We start from the raw sequence: 20599 nt of genomic DNA on the forward strand, positions 1-20599 counted from the left end.
GTGCAGATGTGTGCAGGCGTATGAGATTTACAGCACAACTGTCCTCCAGGTTTAGAGCAGCATTTTCACAACACTTGTGGGATTCATTAACTTCAGTCACAGCACAAGAAGCAGATTGAGGACGGCAGTCTAAAGAAAGCTGCTTGCAACGAAATCGTTCATTAGAAATTAGTTTAGGTTTGTACTTTTTAGAATGGCTACATCAATAATCCCTGCACTTTAGCTTCAGTTCACCTACTTGTTTTGATTTACATGATGCATGTCAAATTAAATTGTGAAAAAAAATCCTGAAATTGACTGACACCCAGAAAATAATTACTAAAGATATAAATTAATATTCAATTAACATAGTCAAAGACAGAATAAATTTGTTCTAAATATTAATTTCATTTCCCCTGTAAATAAATATTCACGCATTTCCGTTTTGAGAGAATGGTTGTCATGCAGAACCAGCCTCTAGTTCTTTTTCTTTGTCCTCAGTGAACCTACATACAAAAAAAAGTAGGACCACAGCACATGCACAGTATGCTGCTATCACACTTTATTAAATAATTAAAAATAGAAACATATTCATAGTACTTTCCATACAGACTACAATGGTCCACAGGTATTATTTTGAAAAAAGAATTACATACTATAAAACACTCATTTGGCCTAAATCCACTGTAGAAATGCCTTTAAAAAACAACCCCCCCTTAAATTAAGCCCCATGTTTCTCAGCTCAGCCACCTTCATCCTTCCTGTGCCTTTTCAGAAAACAAAATTTCATGAAGAGGAGAAAATGTGAACATGGAGAAGGAAGAAAACAAAGAAACAAGCATGTTTGATCAGTGAGAGAAATAAATGCACATACAATCGAGTTTAAAAAAAGATGGCACATTTATTGCAACATAAATGTTATATACATTGTGTTTTTCTGTTGAAAAAGACAGAAAATTCAGATTCTCGTTGCTGCAGGTTGTGGATGTGCATCGACAATACCTTTGATTTGACACAAGAACAAATCTTATATCGACTGACAATAGAGACTGAATAAGCCGGAGGTCGGACTCTGGTGCTCGTACAAAGCCTTTTTAGGTACTACACTATTCCTCTATGTTTACGAGATGCCATTTGTAAATTTCTTGTAATAATGGACAGGTTATGGTAGATAACCGTACATTTTACTATCTAATATAGTAAAATAAAGTAAGAAACTTTTTACTCAAAACTTTTGCTTTCAAAAATCTAGAAAGAGTAATATTTAGAATTCAAGAAATATTCTTACAGTATTATTGTATAAAAGACTAACTACAGTGAAAAATAAGCCAAATGTTTTTTTTTTCCTTTTGATTTTCTTTTTTTCATATATTATACAAGGGAAAACATCTGGGAATACAGCAAAATGCAACTTGGCAAACAGAGGAGCAAAGCAATACAGGAGGAGGAACAGAAAAGTTACAAAAAAATTAAATAAAATAAAAAAATAAAAAATGAAAAGAGAGCAGGGAGTGACATACATTATACCCTCAGACGAAGTTTGCCAATACCATACAAGCTTGTGAATACTGAAATGAAGTACAAGGCCACATTCAGTCAGAGAATACACAAAAACAGCTCAGGTTTTATTTCACTGAAACAAAGTTGTTAAATCACACATCTTTACTGTAAACTCTTGGTGTGGCATTCTTGATTCTAATGTCAGTTGCTTTTTTGCACAGAACACACTCAATGTGGCAGCCTTGTTTCAATGATCGAAGACAATATACAAAGAAATAAATGGAATATAAAGTAAGTCTTAAGACCAAAGACTTAATAAAAGGAGAAATGTCAAGCATGCACACTGATAGGGAAAACAAAATAAAACAATGAGCAATGTCTTGAAATAAAAAAGGAAATCCTGTTTACTCTTTTCGTTCATTATTGTGCTACAGTTCTATTATATTCAACAAAATTCATGACATACAGTATCTAGTCCGGCTTAATGTACTGAGTATATCACGGCTTGGATCAAGACACTGAAAAATAATTTAGTCTGCTGACTGAAACAGAACATTATAATGGTGGAAGCCTAATGAAAGGATCTGTTAAAACACAAATATGCATAACAAAATTTTACTCAGAATAACTGTGTTTGAAATTTAATGTCTCAAGATATTAAGATAAAAAAGTCACAAAGTGATATGTTCATCAGGCCAGGAGAAAATGTGGTTGTTGTTTTTTTTAGGTGAAACTTCTTCAGTAAACTAGTCGTAGAAAAATGACAAAAACAAAAGCCGCCTCTGGAGCATGTAGCTGTCAAAACAAGAATCTCCAAAAATATGTTACCGTTTACATTTAACACTATATGGCAAAGGGTCGAGGGGCAGTGAAGTCCTCTTCTCCTTTAGTTAAGACACTAAAAATATGCAGGGAATGCTAAGGTTTGCAAATAACTAGCTGTATTTTTACTGCTCACTATTGAGGAAAAAAAACAATTAAATCTGAGCTTTCAGTAAAACTAGAGTTTGCCACTTGTTTGTCACCTTTGTAGACAATATTGCAGATGCTGATATAGCTGGGCATATTATTCCACTGAAACTGGTCTAAACTACACAGAAGCAAACACAGGTAGCTTTAGTCACAGACGAGGCCAGTGGCAGAATGAATTAAATATAAATATAAATAATATATCCTCTTTTTTTTAAAAAGTGGGACGCTTTAGTCTTTCACCTCTAACAGCTAATGATAATTTTCAGTTGGGTATAAATATCACTCTAAACTGACTAATAAATTAATCGCAATCTTCTCAGTGCCCAAATATTTTACCCTTGTCTCGGACTGGCCAAAGGGTGGAGTGCTCAGTTTTAATGGCGACACTGGCAAACTGTAGATCAACTGAAAAGTCGTGTACTTCTATTTGAACTTACTTAACTTTCCCTTTAGACATACACTTTATAGCTCATTAACATCTCATGTCATGTCATCTCATTTTCTATACCGCTTAGTCCCAAACGGGGTCGAAGGGGTGCTGGAGCCAATCCCAGCTGGCATCGGGCGAAAGGCGGGGTACACTCTGGACAGATCGCTGGTTCATCGCAGCAACTGAAAAGTCGTGTACTTGTATTTGAATTTCCTTAACTTTCCGTTTAGACATACACTTTATAGCTCATTAACATCTCATTCATGTCATGTCTAATGAGGGGGATGGGCAATCCCAGTGGGCAACGGGCGAAAGGCGGGGTACACCCTGGACAGGTCTGCTCAATAACATAATAAATAGAAAAAACAGAATCAGACAAACAAAAACCATTGCTGTTACAATGCATTCGTCAATTCAGTTTAGGCACAAAGCTATTTCCACATATGGTTGGAGGAGAATGCGAATTCTCCCGATTGTTCAGAAGCAGCACACTTCCTGCAGACAGGGTTTTTCTTTGTGGGGAGAAATTTGTAGCTGGAAACTGGTCATAGGGAGGCCGACGCTTGATTCTTCTTGAATCATAGGATTGGACTGTGTTAGTCTTGTGGTTTTGCTTTAAGTGGTATGTCTCCTCCAATTGGTGTCACAAAGTGTGAGTCCTGTCTGTCACTGGGAAGAAAGGTCGCCGACTCCACTGGGACACTTTGATCTGAAGAGAGGAGAGGAGAAGCACACTGATCAGAGGTGGATGCAAGGTACAAACAGGGGTGTGTAATGTATAACGTCTACGATAATATATTCATTGCTGTTTAAGTAATGCGTGAGCTGACGTTATCAAGTATGTCACTCACTTTACAAAAACAATCAAAAATGCCTTGAGAGTCCGCACATTCACTGCCTCAAGAAGCCACGTAGGATAGACTGCTGCACAGGCGCATTTAGAGTGCACACAGAGTCACACCACAAGTTAATCAGACGTAGCTGCCTAAAAATGCATTAGCAAAGTTAAAAATGATTGAACAACCAGCGCCAGGAGACAAAATACAAACACCACCAGCTCTGTAATTCACACTGTTAATTGCTAGATGTGGATCATTCTCACTCGCATGGAGGCATTTTGGCTTTGAAAAGATGGACGTTGCTGTAAAGACAACTCGACATCTTGTTTCACCATCTGCAAAACTAACCACCGCAAAGAATATGATGGTACATGAAAAGCTCACCTGCAGCTGACAGGATTAAACCAGTCAAGGTACCAGCACACAAAAACACTCAGCAAACTGTAGCGGAATCGTTCTGCAAAAGTGATTTTAATGTTTGTGTACTGTTTCACTTGCTTCAGTTTTAAGTAAATAAATCATTGATTTTCTTAAATATGTTTTTCCATTAATATCATTAGTAAGCAGCAACAATTATTATCCTATTAACAACAGCGACCTTCTACAATAAAACACTGTTTACACAAAAAATTCAGTAAACTTTCCAGGTAAAGGTGCGGACTGCCCGACTCGGCCTGCATGAGATTCCAACAGGATTGTCCGACACAATCCTGATTCATTCAGTATTGATCAATAATGGTAATAACGGTTAGTTGCAGCCCTAGAGGTGAGAGTACCTGTGTGCTACTCAGAGGTGGCCCATGGGATTGGATGTGTCAGTCAGGCCTGGATGCACCCCTGTGTGGCCTTGCTGGGTGTCACCGGAGCTCCCAGACACCTTCTCCTCCTCCCTCCTCTTAAGGCAGGCTGCTTTGGGGTTCAGATTCCGCTCTGCAGGTTCAGAGAGACATAAATCAAACTTTTTTGCTACTTCTTTAAGGACAAAGAGCTTTGCTCTGTTAAGCTTCTTTTTATCACACCACAGGAAAAGCATAAAAACAACATGACATGGCAGCATTTCAGTGAGTGGATGAAGCTTTAAGAAGGTACAATCTTTGACTTCAACATAATTTACTAACTTTAATATTTAAAACATAGCTATAGCAAGCAGTGACATCATCAACTGGTGGATTAGCAATGACTTTTCAGCGATGCTAAGTCATCTGCTGGACACTGACCTCTGACTTGCTGCTCCAAGCTAAGTATGACAGCCACAGCCTGGTGGAGGATGAGCAGTTTAGTCTGGGGCTTCTCACTTTTCAGGTGCAGCTGGCACATGCGGCCCAGCTCCTTGAAAGCCTCGTTGATGTCTCGCACCCTCAGGCGTTCACGGGCATTGTTAGCCATCCTCCTCTCGCGCTCGCGTTCAGCCTTCTGCTCTGGATTCAGCTCCTCATCTTCAGTGATGCTGCGGGAGACAGAAGAAATCTCAAATCTGTTTTACAATTAAACATGCAACTAAAGCAAATGTACATTGAAACTAAGGGGAGGGGGCCTATCCAAGTTCAACGTATCGGCATTAATATGTTTCTGTTTATTCTTTATTAAAAGGAAGAGTATGGATTTTGTAAATAGAGCTGATGAAAAATCCACCATGTTAAGCCTAAACATTTTGTTCTGCACTGATGTCAAACTCTGTCACTGACAGAAATGCATCATACTTGTGTATGTATAATGAAATTTTGTTCAGAATTATGTGATGAGCATTCAAACTTGGTGTCACAGTTCCAAGGTTAGACCTCTTATCTTCTCCTTGTGCTGACTGTTCATTCCTTGAACCAAAATCACACAACCGATCCTCAAATTAGGCTTGTTGTACATAGTTCCCAGTTGAAATATTTTTTTCACAGCTAACCAAACACCAGTTAAACTGTTTCACCTGTGGAGAATATTTTGTGTTTGTTTATTGACATGTTCTTACCTTGTGCGTGTGCCTGCTCTGGGTGTCTTCATATCTCTTTTATCGCTCTCATCATCTGACTTGTCATCTGTGGAGTGGCTATCATGCATCTCATCCTTGTCTTGTTTCTCCACCTTTAGCTCCAGCGTGGCAGGCACCTGGCCAGCCAGGCCTGAAGCAAGGCCTGCTGAAGACAATGTAAACATAGAGGTAAGACATAATGCATGAACTTATCCATGTCGTAACACGTTATGCCGACCATACAATAAGGCTGCACGGTGCTCCAGACCTCTGAATGTTTCCACTTGGTGGTTGAGCTCTGTGCTGGAAGTGGAGCCGGCACTGGGCAGGCCTCCATGGCTGTTGTTCAGGTTGGCAGCATCATCAGCGTGGGCGCCCCCCTGCCGCAGCACAGATAGGAAGGACATGTAGTGAAAGGAAGCTGACACTCTCTGAAGACGGTACATAAAACGGTACTTCTGGGTAAGATCTAGTGTCTCTTAAGAGAAAAAAACAGCTTTCAAGTGCCACAGCAGGCAGATATCAGCGAGGTGCCATCCATCCATCCACACAGGTCAAGGAATAAAAACTAGTGTTTTTATACATTCAATATTAAATACCAAGAAATGCACTCTGAAACTTTGAGAAAATTCAGATGGGATGTTATTTTGTATATATTTAAAGACAACTATTCACATTAAAAGCCTTTTCTTCAAAACAAAGGATCTAATCAGTCATTCAAACCCATCATTCCCAGCAATTTGGGAGGGTGTGCTTGGTGATTTGCTGCACAGTAGTATACTGCAGAATGCACAAGAGTGGAAAGCAAAACAAAAGCAAATAAAAGACACCTGTTTAACAATATAGCAAATTATAAAAGCCTTTTTATTTGTACTTGTTTTTTACATTATAATTCACTGCTTACTGCCTGAGTTGTCTGTAACCATGTGTTTAAAATGAGACAAATCCTCCTGTGTTGGGCTTTAAAAGCTGTGACCTCACAGGCCAACCATTTCTTTATGTTGTCCATTCACAATATATAAATGGACAACTCCCAACATGCTGTACCATAAGCTTCCTCCTTCCTGAGGCTTCCCACATGTTCTCAAGCTATTTGACTTCTCTTGTGAGAACAAGGGAAAGGCGGGGAAATCGTCACTGAGGATGGAGAATATCTCCCCCTTTTCTTACGGAATGTGATCCCCGGTCACTGTTGGCCTCTGTTAACCCCACCACTCCTAGACCCTCCCCTTTCTGGGCACTACGCTAATCTTTGCCGGGCTCTCAACAGGTGTCCAAACAACTCTGTCTGGGGGAGGAGGAGGGAAGCCAGGGCTTTGGCAAGAAAAGAACGCTGCCATTTTCATGGCTGGGCCTGATTACCATACAGCTGAGGGACCTCTATTTGGGTGGAGGCTGTGGGTTCAGACACACGTTTCCAAAGATTCAGATTTCCTGGGTTGTTAAAAAGAACTGATGAAAGGGGGAGGAAGGGGGTAGAGGGCGGGGTGTCAGTCGGAGTAAAAAAAAAGCCTGTGGCCGCGCCATGCTGAGGCTAGTGAGCCCTGTCTGAGGGGACCTCTTCCCACATAGGAAGTGCTGTGTTAGAGCAGACACAGTATGTTCTATCTCACAGTCGCAGTCGGTCAACGTCACTGCCACAACCCAGCTCTCTGTAACAAATACATCAAACTGAGCTCTTCTGACAACCACACAGAAAAAATCTTGTTCAGGGACAAACAAGCTATTCTGAAAGATCCAGCAGCTTCTGTGTCAGACTGAAAACACTGCTTTTAAACAAACTGCCTTAAACAAACTAAAATCTTGTCAAATAAATTGTTGCTGGTGATTTGAGATCACAGACCAGCGAGGCTCCTGATAAGAAGCTGGACCAAAACACAAGTGGAATCTTTCTGGTGAAGAATAAACACTGTCAGTTAAAATGTGAAACAAATCTTTTCATTCATACTTTTTTGTTAACAGAAAAACTATGACAGTACTAAAGCTAAAAGAGTGATTGCTTAAGCGGTTAGCTGATTGACGGAATAATAAAAAGCAGCTATTTTGATAACTGATAAACTGTTTAATTCACAATGCCAAACATTCTCTAGTTCCAGCTTCTCAGTGCTTATTATTATACTTGGATGATCCACCTCATTGAAATTTCCACTGCAGATGTGTTCAAATCTCTTGGATCTTTAAAATGAAATACATTGGATGGAGGATGGGTGAACACATCATGATTTATTCTGCATTCCCCTGTTTCTCAAGAGGCTTTGACTCTAAAAGCAGCGCAACACACAAACACTCCCTTCACCAAAGAACAACTTCACTCCATTATGCCTGTTTTTCTCATTTCTTTCACCCTTGTGTATACAGCCGCTCTCAAGAGCAGGCTGAGCCCTAGGCCAGCCATTACACTTACGGAAAATATGTCAGGATAAATTCTACTGTTCATGTGTGGAAAATGTCTAGTTTTTCACATGGCAGCAGACCCAGTTCGAACAGGTGGCCAAGCCTTTTTCTGCTGCGAAGTTAGAAAATGAAAATATAGGAAGACAACGAAGAAATATGTTCTCATTTTAAGCGATAATCTAAACACATGGCAATCTAAAGATCTAAATACTTATGTGAAGTTCTCCTACCATCGCTGCTGTCCGACTTGGAACCAGTGCAGAGGCAGGGAAGTTTGCTCCAATGGCTGCTATTGGCCCATTTGGTGCCTGTCCCAGCAGACTGTGTATGTCACTGGGCAGACTGGTGGTGGAGCCCACTGCATGGTTCCTCAGAACAAGGATTGCATCATCCAATCTGTCCAGACGATCCTCCATTCGAGACTGGGTGGACCAGAAGGATTGAGGAGCCACGGGTTAGGGAGAAGAAATGAAGAGCAGCTTAGTATAAGCACACTGGGGCCAAAGTTTTAAACACTGATTGCATGGTGTGGACTTTAAAATAAAGCAAAACATCTGAAACAGAAGATAAAGAAGGTGATTCAAATGCAAGACCAGTTGAGCCATTTCAGCTTGAGTCATAACAATCGACATCATTTGTTTTAACTGAATAATCGACATGCACTAGAGTCACTTGTGCAATTAATCTAGAATTAACTTCTGCACCTAAACTGATTACTGGAAGCTGGAATGCTACAAAGATAACATAACATGACAACATGGTAACAAAGGCAATGAAACATTAAACACCTTTTTCACTGTGAAGAATGTGGACTGCATGTTGAGCTTGTGGGAGAAAACAAAATGTGGAATGCAAAGATGTATGGAACATGTAATGACTATAGGCTCTATCTGAAGAGTACCTCGCAGACATCCTTTAAGAATGACATGGCATCCTGGAGATGCTCATGTAACTGCTGATGAACTCTGTTTTTCTGGCAAAGTCAAATAAGAATAAGACAAGATTATGAAAAAAGATCAGTATCTATATTTAGCAGAAACATACTGTGCATAGAGATTGTTTTTGTAAAGACACACAGACAAGAAAGGCAGGTTTTGGAAGCTGCTGACCATTCACTTTGTTAGGATGAAGAAGTTTGTTTGCACATTTCAAAACACTTCCACAATACTGGTCATGTCATACAATTACTACAATGCAACGTCTCTTTTCACCATTGTGTATTATGTTGTTCTCTGCTGAATAAAATGTCAGTGTTGTATTCATTACATCCAACTGTGCTTTGCAGTAATGAAACAACAGACCACCTAACCAGGGGTTTTGAGGGGTTTCAGCGTGAGCTGTTTTTCAGAAATGAATACAGACAAGCCTCAAACTAATATATACAACTGTTGGTGACCCGGTCCACTGACGCAATCGGTCACTTCAGCAGTAATCTAATCCTTAACTAGCGTGTTTAGACAGTTGTTCATCACTGTTTCTCTGAAGTAATGGGGCTTTCCAATATCTTCAGTGGCACTGACTCAACTACCAGCAAACCATGATCCATACTGTTGGTATTAAGTGTGAGCACTTTTAGGGTCACTGTTTTCGTTTGGGCCAGTTTTTACTTTATGTCCAGTTTTACAAAGTTTTTAAATTGAAAAGAAACACTGATTAGATTCAAGATTTTTTTATTTAAGTAAAATAAAAAAATAAATACCATGAGTCATTGAGCTCTGATTAAACAGTAGGGGTTGCTCAATTTTTCCATCATGGCCCTTGAGTTGTGGGACGGCATCAGACTGGACCAACCGTTTTTATATAACTAACTAAAAAGTCTTAACCTACCGATATGCAGTTTTTTTTTAAACAACACATGTAATATGAAATACTGCAGAAATAGTGACATACTGTAGTACTGAGTTCACGTTATGACTCGTCAAAAAGCATGTGAGCTGCTTGGTTGTTTTACACTGCTTTTATTAGCAGCTAACTTTCAGGTAATCTGACACTATTCACTTGAATTGTTACTTTCATTTGTGCTGTAACTTATCTTTGGTGGCCATGAAGAGACAAAACAAAAGCTGGAGGCAGAGGGGGAGGAAACATCTTCATTCTCCTCTGCACATGTAATTGGCTGACTGAATGAAACTATGTGATAAGACTGCAACTAGAAGGACTGTGGCCTTGTAAAGACAGGTCCCATATTTTGATGAATTTCAAGCAATAAATGTGTTAAATATGCGGACAGCAGCATGTCTCCGCATGCACTCTTCTACAGCAGCAGCGGACTGGACAGCAAGTAGCTTTTTTCAGCAGTAAACACATCTGTGGGTCAGAAAATACTTTTAAATAATATTTTTCAGTCTTTGACTTAACTTCATCTTTTCTATTATGTTTTTGTTTTGTTAAAATACTATTTAGTAAAATCTGTCTTCATCGCTGCATTTTTTATTTATAAATTATTAAAATGATAAAAGTATTTATGTCATTTCCGTTATAATTAAACACTCTTACTTTGAAAAAACAGAATAAAATGTAAATACATGACATGCATCAGGTAGTAGGTTGGATAAAAGGTGATCTGTAGTGATCTGGTTGCATGGCAGCGAAGGAATCCTGGAGAAGTGGCTCAGCAAACAGCTGCCACCCCTACACCAGCCCCTTTAACTAAACCCATCCCCCAAATGTCATTCCCGGCCTGGTCCGCAGAGGAGAGGACAGATGGCATGCCCCAAGGGACAGGTATTGTTCAGTGTGGTTATCCCTCTACCCCCACCTCAGCAAAACATTTGTCAGAGAGGAATCTCCCTGTAATGCTAGCTCAGTCCTTCTTGAGCAGCTTATCTAAAGTGAGCACCCATCATATCCAGTGCAGACAGGGAGCTTACCAGTGAGTGAAGGGAATTCTCATAATTTGGAGAGGAGGGGGTCTGTCCACCAGTGCGGGGCCACTGGTTGGCACCTGGTCAGGGAGAAAGAGATGTAGCAGAGGTCAACATTAGTAATCCTCTGATTCAGTTACATACAACATAGCTGATAGCTTCTCCAGTGGGTGCGCCAATAGAAACGCTAACTGATACACACACTGGCACACAGTCATAACACACTGACATCCTGATTTTCTGGCTTCTTGTTGTTCTGTGTGAGATATTTTTATCTTTTAGGACTCAACTGCATCACTTCCTGATGGCTGGACTGCATCCTGACACATGAGCCAGTGGAGAGTTTGTCTAACGCCCACTTCTACCATGAAATGTACGCTGCATCTGCGCATTAATAAGCACAGCTATGAGAGGCTGGAAAACAATGTGAGCAGTGACAAGTCTGATTTTTAACACTAGTTTTCCTTCACACTTCCTTTTCCCTGGAAACTTTGAGTCTCTCAACAACACAGAGTGGTCAAAAACACAGTGTGGTTGATAAGTGTTTTGGCATGTTGCTTTAATCAGGGTTTTTGATGAAGAAAAGATGCCAAGCGCCTGGGTTCAGTTGAGCTCCTACTCTTTGACTACATTAACTAGTACTGCTCAGTTATCTTGTTTTTTTGCCTAGAGTATTTAGTGATGAAGTGGTAGTGCAGTTTGTCTTTTATAGGATTCACATCTGGAAACATCAGCGCGCTGTTGTTTCTTTTATTCTAATATTCGCATGTCCCATAAAACTAAATCAATTTTGGCACGTTTTCTCTTTCCAATCTAAATGAAAAATCATGCATTTTAATCACATAATCACAATATGAAGAAATTTAAAATATCCTGCACTAGAGATTACATTTCATTTTCGATTGGAAGGTCACACTGGATTCTGGAGCTTTATTTAAGCCAAAATGTTAAACTACAGGCCAGTACAGGAAAACAAATCAAGCATCTGCTCTGGTGTAAATTAGAGCAAAGTTAAAGGAATCCACATCTGTTCATCACATTTCCACCTCTAGTACAATATTTCTTTCTTTCCATTTTCTAAAGCACAATCATCCAGGTAACCTGCCTGCCATGTGCAACAGGAGGCAATGCATTATCCAATTAAATAAGCTTAATGGACTTAGACAACAATGAACCTTTCCAGGTTATTTACAGGATAGGAGGTCTCCGCTCAGGGCTCTCAGTGCTCTTCTGGTGTCTATTAAGGTGAAAGGAAGCCAACTCCAGCCTACATTCTGGTAAATAGACTCCGCTGTAACAGTCTACAGATCGAGACTTTGCTTTGGTTATTTATCATTTAGTATGATTCTAAAATCTTATTTTGGGTCCTGTTCTCTGCTTATTATACTAGCAAGACAGACCAGGATCAAAGGAATTGTCTATAGCGGTGGGGTCTGGGGAATGCTAACTTAAATAGTAATTTTAAAGCTACAAAGTGCAGAATGGCATTCATGGCCTCATCTGTGAGTAGACTGAAGCACTATTTTACTCCTAATTGTTCAGTGTTTTGACAAATCAAGGCCTATGTGGTCAGATCACATTCACACCAATTCACTGAGTGCAACAGTATGATTCAAAAGCAAAGTGTGACAGGGTGGAAAGTGAGACAGCAAATGTAAATTACACACACACACACACACACACACACACACACACACACACACACACACACACACACACACACACACACAAATTACACATCGCTTAAACTCAGGAAACTAAAAAAGTTTTTCCATTAATTCTTTTCGATGGATTGTCCCACTAAACATCCATGGTCTTCATGTTTCTTTACGCACAGAGCACTGGAAAAAGAAGACTTTAATTAACAGACTATTAAATGTGACTCTGGAGGAGGAAATGAAGAATCTCCTGTTTTGCCTCACTTTTTTCCCAGGTGAATGAGACAGGAACTCCACATGAGCCTCTGCTGGCTGGCGGCTGTGAAAAATTAGCCTGGGGTTCTGGTCCCCACGAGGACCAGCGACGGCTAATTGAACAAACCAGTCTTGAGTAATGTGCTGTATATTGGTGTAATCCCAGTGATGAATGGATTTAGTGGCTAACATTAACAGCGAGCCAAATTTTGTGCCAATCGCTCTTTTTTCTAACCCCAGAAGCATAATAAGGGAGAATAATTAGTGAAACCATATCTATTTCCAACTCTCATTTTCTAGTAGTTTTAAATTTCTTCTATATAAAACAAATTCCATTAATAAAAACAAACACAAATGTTTTCTTGATAAAACTGAAAAAACAAAACAAAACAAAACAAAAAACCCATAAAGCAGTATGCCACACTGTAAATAGGTCAGGAGGGGGATCTCCCTGGGTAAGGCTGTCAGAGTCCTCATCAGCTGAGTCACAGCCACCCTCTTTCACCCACTGGCAGATAAATGAGGCCTTTTGCAGCCTGGTCTGTGTGTGTGTGTTGGGGGGAACAGCTGTCCATGGGGCAGGGCAGCAGCTGAGGACGAGGGGGGGCATACGTAGAGACAGCTGTCACCACTCCATTACCACACATGACACAACTGCCTGGTAAAACAACACGCTGGGCTTTCCCTTACTGACTCCCCTCATTCACTTTCTATTACTCTCGTTCCTGTCAACATGTCAACAATCCATATTCTTCAAAGACACACACAAATAGAATCCTTTACATGTTCTCTGTATTTGTTGCACAATATAAATACAGGTTTGTCTGTCTGTCCTCAGAAAAGCGGACATAAAAACACAAACAAAGGACTTAAATGGAAAAAAGGATTATGTAACATTAAATCAACCCCGTAAATTGTGTCTTATTACAAAGTAAGCAAGTGCCATAATCCAATATTATAAGCAGTTTAAATTGTGGCCAACAGTTTCACAAAAAAAGACAATATGAAAAGCTTTTTATTAGTGCAATTCAAGACCCACTTCAAAGTCTTTTACTGTGCTGGCAAATCTTTTTGCACCCAAAAAAACACAGGCCCAGTCTTTTTCATTTACCCTGTGATTCCAATAAATCTTTTCATCACTTAAAAAAAAAAGCACAGTCTAAAGCAAAACTTAAATGTTATTCCAAAAGCACTTGTCCACTAGATCTAAATTTGTGAACATGAACAAAGACCCTCCTAAAACGCTCAGAGCCTAGTCAGTGATATCGTTGGGAGTCAATGTGGAGCAGCCATGTTGTGGATACTAGACCAGCAAGTCACGTACTGTTTAAGGTGCAGTTGTATTGTTAAAAATGGCAATAAATTTGCATGTCTTTAGTACAACTCACATCTTTGTGTGCTCAGAGACTGTCGAGAGGATGTGGCTAGTAGCCAAATCTGGCTAAATAAAAGATTATCTTCCATTTGCTTGAGACTAATGTTTTTGTAAGGGTTCCAGAAAAAATACATTTAATAATTTTTTTCCCTGTATAATTTCAAATACTTGTCATAACTGTTGCTTCCATAAATGTGCAGCCTTATCCAGGACTAAACTAAGCTTTGTTTTAAAACCGATTAATGTAAAAATTGTACTTACTGCCCTGGCACAGATAAGAGTATTAAATTATGTTTTAGGAAACCTTTTCACACTTCACTCTACTTAGGCTTTAATTAATCAAACTATAGCAGCACCTAGTAGAAGTAATTACATTAATTAAAGTCATATTCATAAAAGCCTCCTAATTAGCCTGGTTATTCCAGGTCAAGGCCTAATTCTTACACAATCTGATTCATGCTTTTTACTGGTGAAAAAGCCTTTAGAAAGTTGTTTCAGAGGAGTAAAGTTTTCATTCTACAGCTGGTATCTAATCTATGTGTATGGGACGTGTGTATGAGATTAAAATCCAAACAGCGGTGCTGTACCTGGCCTTCCAGATGGGGTGCCAGCAGCAGTCACCACAGTACCTGCTGAGGCAGCACCTGCTGTGGCTGTCAGAGGTGAAGGAGAACCCACAGGTGTTGAAGGGTTGGATGGAAAACTACTGCTAGTGTGGTCAGGTGAGTAAATCTGTGGAAGCAGAGAGGAAGAGAACACGATTCATCATCAGTGCACCATTAGCATCCCTAAACTAAAATTTATACTGCTGTTTTCTTTTCTTTTCAACAGCTGTCTTCATGCCAAAACATCATTTATGGGGATTTTATTACCAGGGTTGTCATGAAAATGCTCAGTGCATATAGATGAGATGTTTACAGGCATCTAAGCCCAGAGCACGGCCATAACAAAATGAATCATAAACAATATTCACTTTGATGTCTTGTGTCTGTCTTGCTCTGTATCCACTAGTGTAAGTCAGAAGACTGTGGAAGAAGATTAAGACGATCTGAACTGCTCTTTAAATTAAGTAATATTGCTGAATCAGGGCACTGAAATCTTAACTATTAAATACATTCACCAATTTTAGACCAATTTTAATTCAGAGCAACTATAATTTTCAATGCAAGAGTAAAATGTTTAAAAGTTGCACATGTAACACAAACTACTACAACACTGCCATTTATTGTCCCGAGTTTCTCTAAATTTCCTGAAGAAGAAAAAAGAAGAGCTGGATAATTTTTTATTTTTACTAGTTTTTGTGTTCTGTTCATGCTGCTCTGCTCTTTTAATATAGAAACCATACACAAAATATTATCTTATGACAGTTTTAGCTGTTTGTGTGTCAATCTGTTTGTATACTGCACTGACACAGAATTAAGGAGCAATTAAACACACTTCTGTTGGCATGCCGATGCTTTTCATGCTTCCAGACTATACAAAAACTGAAATCAGCCAAGTAAATGCAACTTCACTTTTTAAGATTTCCAAGGCTAATGACAAGAGTAGGGGTGTTGACAATAATGGTGATATTTTATAAACTGAAATATTGTCAGTAACTATCTGTAACTAGTCAGTAACTATCTGGTTCACACTCCAACTAAGTAGGGATTGCACCTTAATGCTGGTTGCCAGCCAACGTGGAAACAAGAGGACCACTGCACAGTAGTGTTGCTTTCGGCAACGAAAATTATGACTAAATGACGTCGTCAACAAACCTTTATCGCGTGACAAAAACGAGACAAGACGCAACGAAAATGCTGGTCATGTGACGATGACTATAATTAAATATATAATGCAATATTGTTGATGATAAAAAACGAGACGAAATGTTATAACGTTATTTCGTCTAGTTTAGTCGTGTTATTATTATTATTTTGCAGTATTTCTGTTTCCTGTGTCTCGCTTCAGGGGCCGCATCAGACGCGTCGCACTGCGCAGGTGCAGACGCAGACGCAGGCGCAGACGCAGGCGGCATCACTTCCTCAACCACCACTCGCGGAATTATTGAGAAGACGACAACAAACAAAGTTAAGTCTGACACAGAGAAAGGGATCGATGGCCGGCCAGACGGAGTTCGCCATTGGGAGAAAAAGAAGAAACGACATTTGGAAAAACTTTAATTACATAGAAGTGGAAAAGAAAACGAAATTTGTTGTGGAAAAAGATGGGGAGAAATGTGGCCACAAAATCACACAAAATGTGTATTGGATGTACTCCTGAGGCTATAAGGTAACAATAATATAATAAGATAACCTTGTTTGAAATGGGTTTGACTAAAAGAAACGTTTGGTTTCATCTATACTACTAGGTACTTATACTCTATAGACTGGGTTAAATAGAATTGCATTACTAAAAAGAGACTAAAATACAATTTTCATTGACTAAAACTAGACTAAAATGTCATCAGTTTTCATCGACTAAAACTAGACTAGACTAAAAAGAGTATGAATTGACTAAAACTAATAAAAACTAAAATGACAGCTTCACACAAAGACTAGACTAAAACTAAAATGAAAACAGGCCACCAAAAACAACTATACTGGTAGTAGCTGGCTAGGCAGCTACTACCAGTATGTGTGGCTACCATGTCACCATGTCAGAGGAAATGAAAGCTGAGAGAAGGGCACTCTACCTGCACCTGAGAGGCTGAGGATTAAAACAGTGATAAAAATTGTTGCTCTAAAATATGCAATCACATGAAGACAACAAGTTCCTGATAAAGGAATCCCAAACAAGTGCCTAAAAGTAAAGTTATGGTTACATACTCTCTCTCTACCTTCCTGCTCTTTCAAATGCAGTAGATATCATGATAAAATTGCTATCTAGAATGTTTTTCGCTACGATAAGCATATAGTGCAAATATGATCTTGTGATAGCCCTAGCTGAGATTCAAATTCACTGATCAAACAAATTCAGAACATGAATTTCACCCAACACAGAACTGCACCAAAATATAAACAAATAATTCCAATGATTAAATGAGCACACACTCACGTGTAACAGATTGAATGAAGGTCACAATCTGAAAATGCCCTGCAGCTGAGAAGTCAGTATTGTACTGGCTCAAATTGAATTAGAAGATATGAGAAACTTTTAAAAAAAACTTGCAGTTTTAAAGAAGCGCTGCTTATTTTCCACTTGTATGAAAACATAATGCCTGTACGAATCACTCCAGTTATTATTCCACTGTGGCTTGAAGAAGTGCAGACGCCCAACCTGGAAACCCCGTTAAGCCAACACCAGAAAACCTCATGGGTATTTCAGCCTGCAGCCAGATTGCGTTGTGAACCATATATCAAAATCTAGAAGTATTAAACTGTTGTTTATTTTTGTATCTCGCTAAACTTTGTAGTCTCAGTGAGGACCACAACTAGGGCAAATGCTTTGATTTTCTGCATAATGCCACAAATGAATCAGTGTTACTTCAGATTTATTGCTATGATAAAAGACAAACCACAGGAATGTTACTGTGTCATTGCCCCCTCTGTTAGGTTACACCGAGTTTTAGGATGGCATGTCAATCACAATGGAATGAGGAGATTACGCCTTCAGAACTTCCACTGAGATTTCATTTGTTTAAACAAATGCTGGATTAAAGCACAAACACGTCCCTGATTTCTTCCCTTTAATAGGATACTGAGCTGTAATGGAACATGTCTCAGATACCTCCGAATATTATGGGTGGATCCCGAATAATTAGCAGAGGAAAAAAACCGGATCCACAGAGATTTCTCCTCTGAGTTTAGGTCAAACAGAGCTCGCAGGAAACCATTTGGACTTCACTGGGGAAGACAGAATGCACTCGTTATTAATAACCTCCTTATTCAATCTTGATCTCTGGGCTTTAGTTAGAGTTTGAGGCCATAGATTTTACTGAAGTGTGTCACTGAGTGTGGGGGAGGAGGGATTGGTCCTTGTCTAAAAGGAGGAATGACTATTTGTTTTTTCTACACTCTCAGTGTTTCTCTCTGTTCAGCATTTTCACTCTCAGATGAGCAATTCATTCAAAAACTAAAGAGGACCAACGGTGGGTCATTACTGGGCCGGGAACCAGTGAGGCAAAACAAAATACAAAATATTTCTTAGTTTCTCATAAAGCAAGTTGTTCTTAACTGTGACTTCTGACCTGACAATATATGACTTTCTATTCTTTCACTCACTGGCTACTAACGCTGCATTCACAGTGAAACATGGCTCATTTTACTGGAATAAATGAAGCCCCGCCTCATCATCAGTTACGCTCCCGCAGGCGGCATGGGGCCAACAAGCACAGCCAATTTAAAAGGGCGGAGAACAAAAGCTTCACAAAGGGCGGCCCGTGGAGTTGAGCCACAGCAGTTATAAACTCCCCAGTGCCCCCTGCTCCATCCACCCACCCCCACCCCAGTCCAACCGTGTCCATTACACTCCAGCTTTGTCATGCTAATAGAATTGAGTCTGCAAATATAAAGGACTTAATTAGTTATTACCATCCCTAAAATCTCATATTTTGGATTCACACTAGTCAGAAATACTCCTCCTAAATGTAGAGTTTGTGCTAGAACATGTGAAATTAAAACTAATATCAACATGTTAATGCACATATCATGTGCATGCACTATATTAAACAGCAGTTTTCATTTTACTGAAGTAATAAGGTTGAGATTTACAAAATCAAAAGCATAATTTAAGACAAAGGCCCAATCAGATAAATGGAAATAGCAAATACAGTTTCTGCAACATATTCTCTCATTCTCTCCTTACATTTAATTATATTCAATTCACCTCTTGGCGAAAGTCAAAAACTGAATAAAGCTACCTTCTGCCATTCTGTCTTGCTTGATGTGTTCATGGGAGAAACGATTCTTGTTTCCATGTTTGAAAAGGTTTCTCTTTTACTTTGTGACAGAGCTTCAGTGGAGCTTTACACAAGACACAATCTTTCATAACTTATATTCAATCTATGAGTCGATGTGTGTACAACCACAGGGAAGAGATACAGTATTTCTTCTGTGAGCTACAGAGGAACAAATACTTTATACGAAACATTACAAGACATCGCAGACACCCATGGCTGCTTTTACAAAGTGTAATCCACTGGCTTTAGGAGTCATTTTATTGTACAATTCTCTTTCTTGAATACACTTAGTTTAAGCCCACAATTATCCAGGCGTAGGCCCAAAACAACTACAAACATGTCCTCTGGGCTTTTTTAATCAGCATCCAGTATAGCACTTAATTCCCTGCGTGATTACTGAGGTCACCTTCTTAGAGACAGAAATGGACCATAATTCTATTTAGATTTGCAGAAAAGTCACAATTTGTTCAGAATATGTGTGCACAGAAATGAGTTTCACACCCTGAGGAGAGGTCAGACTTGAAGAGACACACACAGTCATCTGTGCAGCTGAGAGCAAAAGCTTAAGCCACACTGATGCTATCCAGAAAATAATAACATTTTCTTTTGCAGGGAGTGAATTTGCCCTTTTATTGTAGTTCACTTTAATCAGGAATGCATGATGCAATAAACCGTACTCCAAGTTAAAAGTGGGGTTATAACTCACCGAGGCTAAAGCTTTGCCTAGTGCATCTCCAGTCTGTGAGCTTCCAGTGGCGTTCCCCCGATTTGCAGCAGCTAAGAAAGCACAGAGTGCAGCTTTGTAATAGCAAAGTCAGACAAATGAAAAGCGGTCATGGTACACAAAGCACCTGTCCGACTCACTACAGTTTACAGAATGGATGTTCAGCAGTAATTACATTGAGAACCATTGAAGTGTCATTCTGAACAGGCAGCAGAACTGTTAACATGCCAACATACCCATGACCACATCGGCTGTATTGACGGATGGGGTGTGCGCTGCGGTGACAAATGGTGAAGTGCTGGTGCTGCTTCGGTGGAAGCTGGACATTGGAGGAAGACTGGCATTGACATCTGGAGATACTGAGTGTGCGGGATAATTCTGGAAGATAAAAAACATAAAGGCTTTATTTTCAGTCACAAATGTGAATGAATGTGTGTGAGAGAAAGAAAGAGCTTACTTATCCTATGAATTTTAAATTCTCCTTTGACATCTCCAAGTCTATGATGATGCAAAAGTTACTAGGGGGAGGGACAGAGATAAATAGGCAGCATCTGCAGGCGCCCTGTGATGCCCAACCAGCTGAAGCAGGCAGGCAGACCAGACCAGATCAAACGCCAACACAAAGAGGGTCAGCGATGTCCTTACTCATATTAAGCAGACAACAATTTAAGATGCACACACCCATTTCAACTATAGAGGCTGTGCTGAGGGGGTGCAGGGCTGTAATGCTGCCACTGGATCTCTTATGCAAGTGTGACAGTAAAACAAAG

General features: G+C 39.6%; 1 protein-coding gene across 10 annotated transcripts in view; it reads right to left on the reverse strand.

Annotated features, from left to right (window-relative positions):
- Positions 1-601: 601 nt before the first annotated feature.
- Positions 602-20599, reverse strand: part of tcf12 (transcription factor 12) — a 79865-nt gene continuing 59867 nt past the window's right edge. For 4 of the 10 annotated variants that reach the window (XM_020610387.1, XM_020610378.1, XM_020610368.1 and 1 more), the window contains exons 11-21: positions 20066-20207; positions 19812-19882; positions 14814-14958; positions 10945-11018; positions 8976-9047; positions 8305-8496; positions 5949-6060; positions 5681-5846; positions 4938-5167; positions 4497-4650; positions 604-3590 (exon numbers count right to left, since the gene is read on the reverse strand). In XM_020610387.1, the coding sequence (XP_020466043.1) occupies positions 4508-4650; positions 4938-5167; positions 5681-5846; positions 5949-6060; positions 8305-8496; positions 8976-9047; positions 10945-11018; positions 14814-14958; positions 19812-19882; positions 20066-20207 (1347 nt within the window). In that variant the 3' untranslated portion in view covers positions 604-3590; positions 4497-4507. Of the gene's footprint in view, positions 3591-4496; positions 4651-4937; positions 5168-5680; positions 5847-5948; positions 6061-8304; positions 8497-8975; positions 9048-10944; positions 11019-14813; positions 14959-19811; positions 19883-20065; positions 20208-20599 lie in introns of all 10 variants that reach the window. The other 6 variants (XM_020610435.1, XM_020610444.1, XM_020610406.1 and 3 more) reach the window with 6 other exon arrangements.

Source organism: Monopterus albus, unplaced genomic scaffold (assembly GCF_001952655.1).
Source record: "Monopterus albus unplaced genomic scaffold, M_albus_1.0 scaffold4.1, whole genome shotgun sequence".
NCBI classification, from domain to species: Eukaryota; Metazoa; Chordata; class Actinopteri; order Synbranchiformes; family Synbranchidae; genus Monopterus; species Monopterus albus.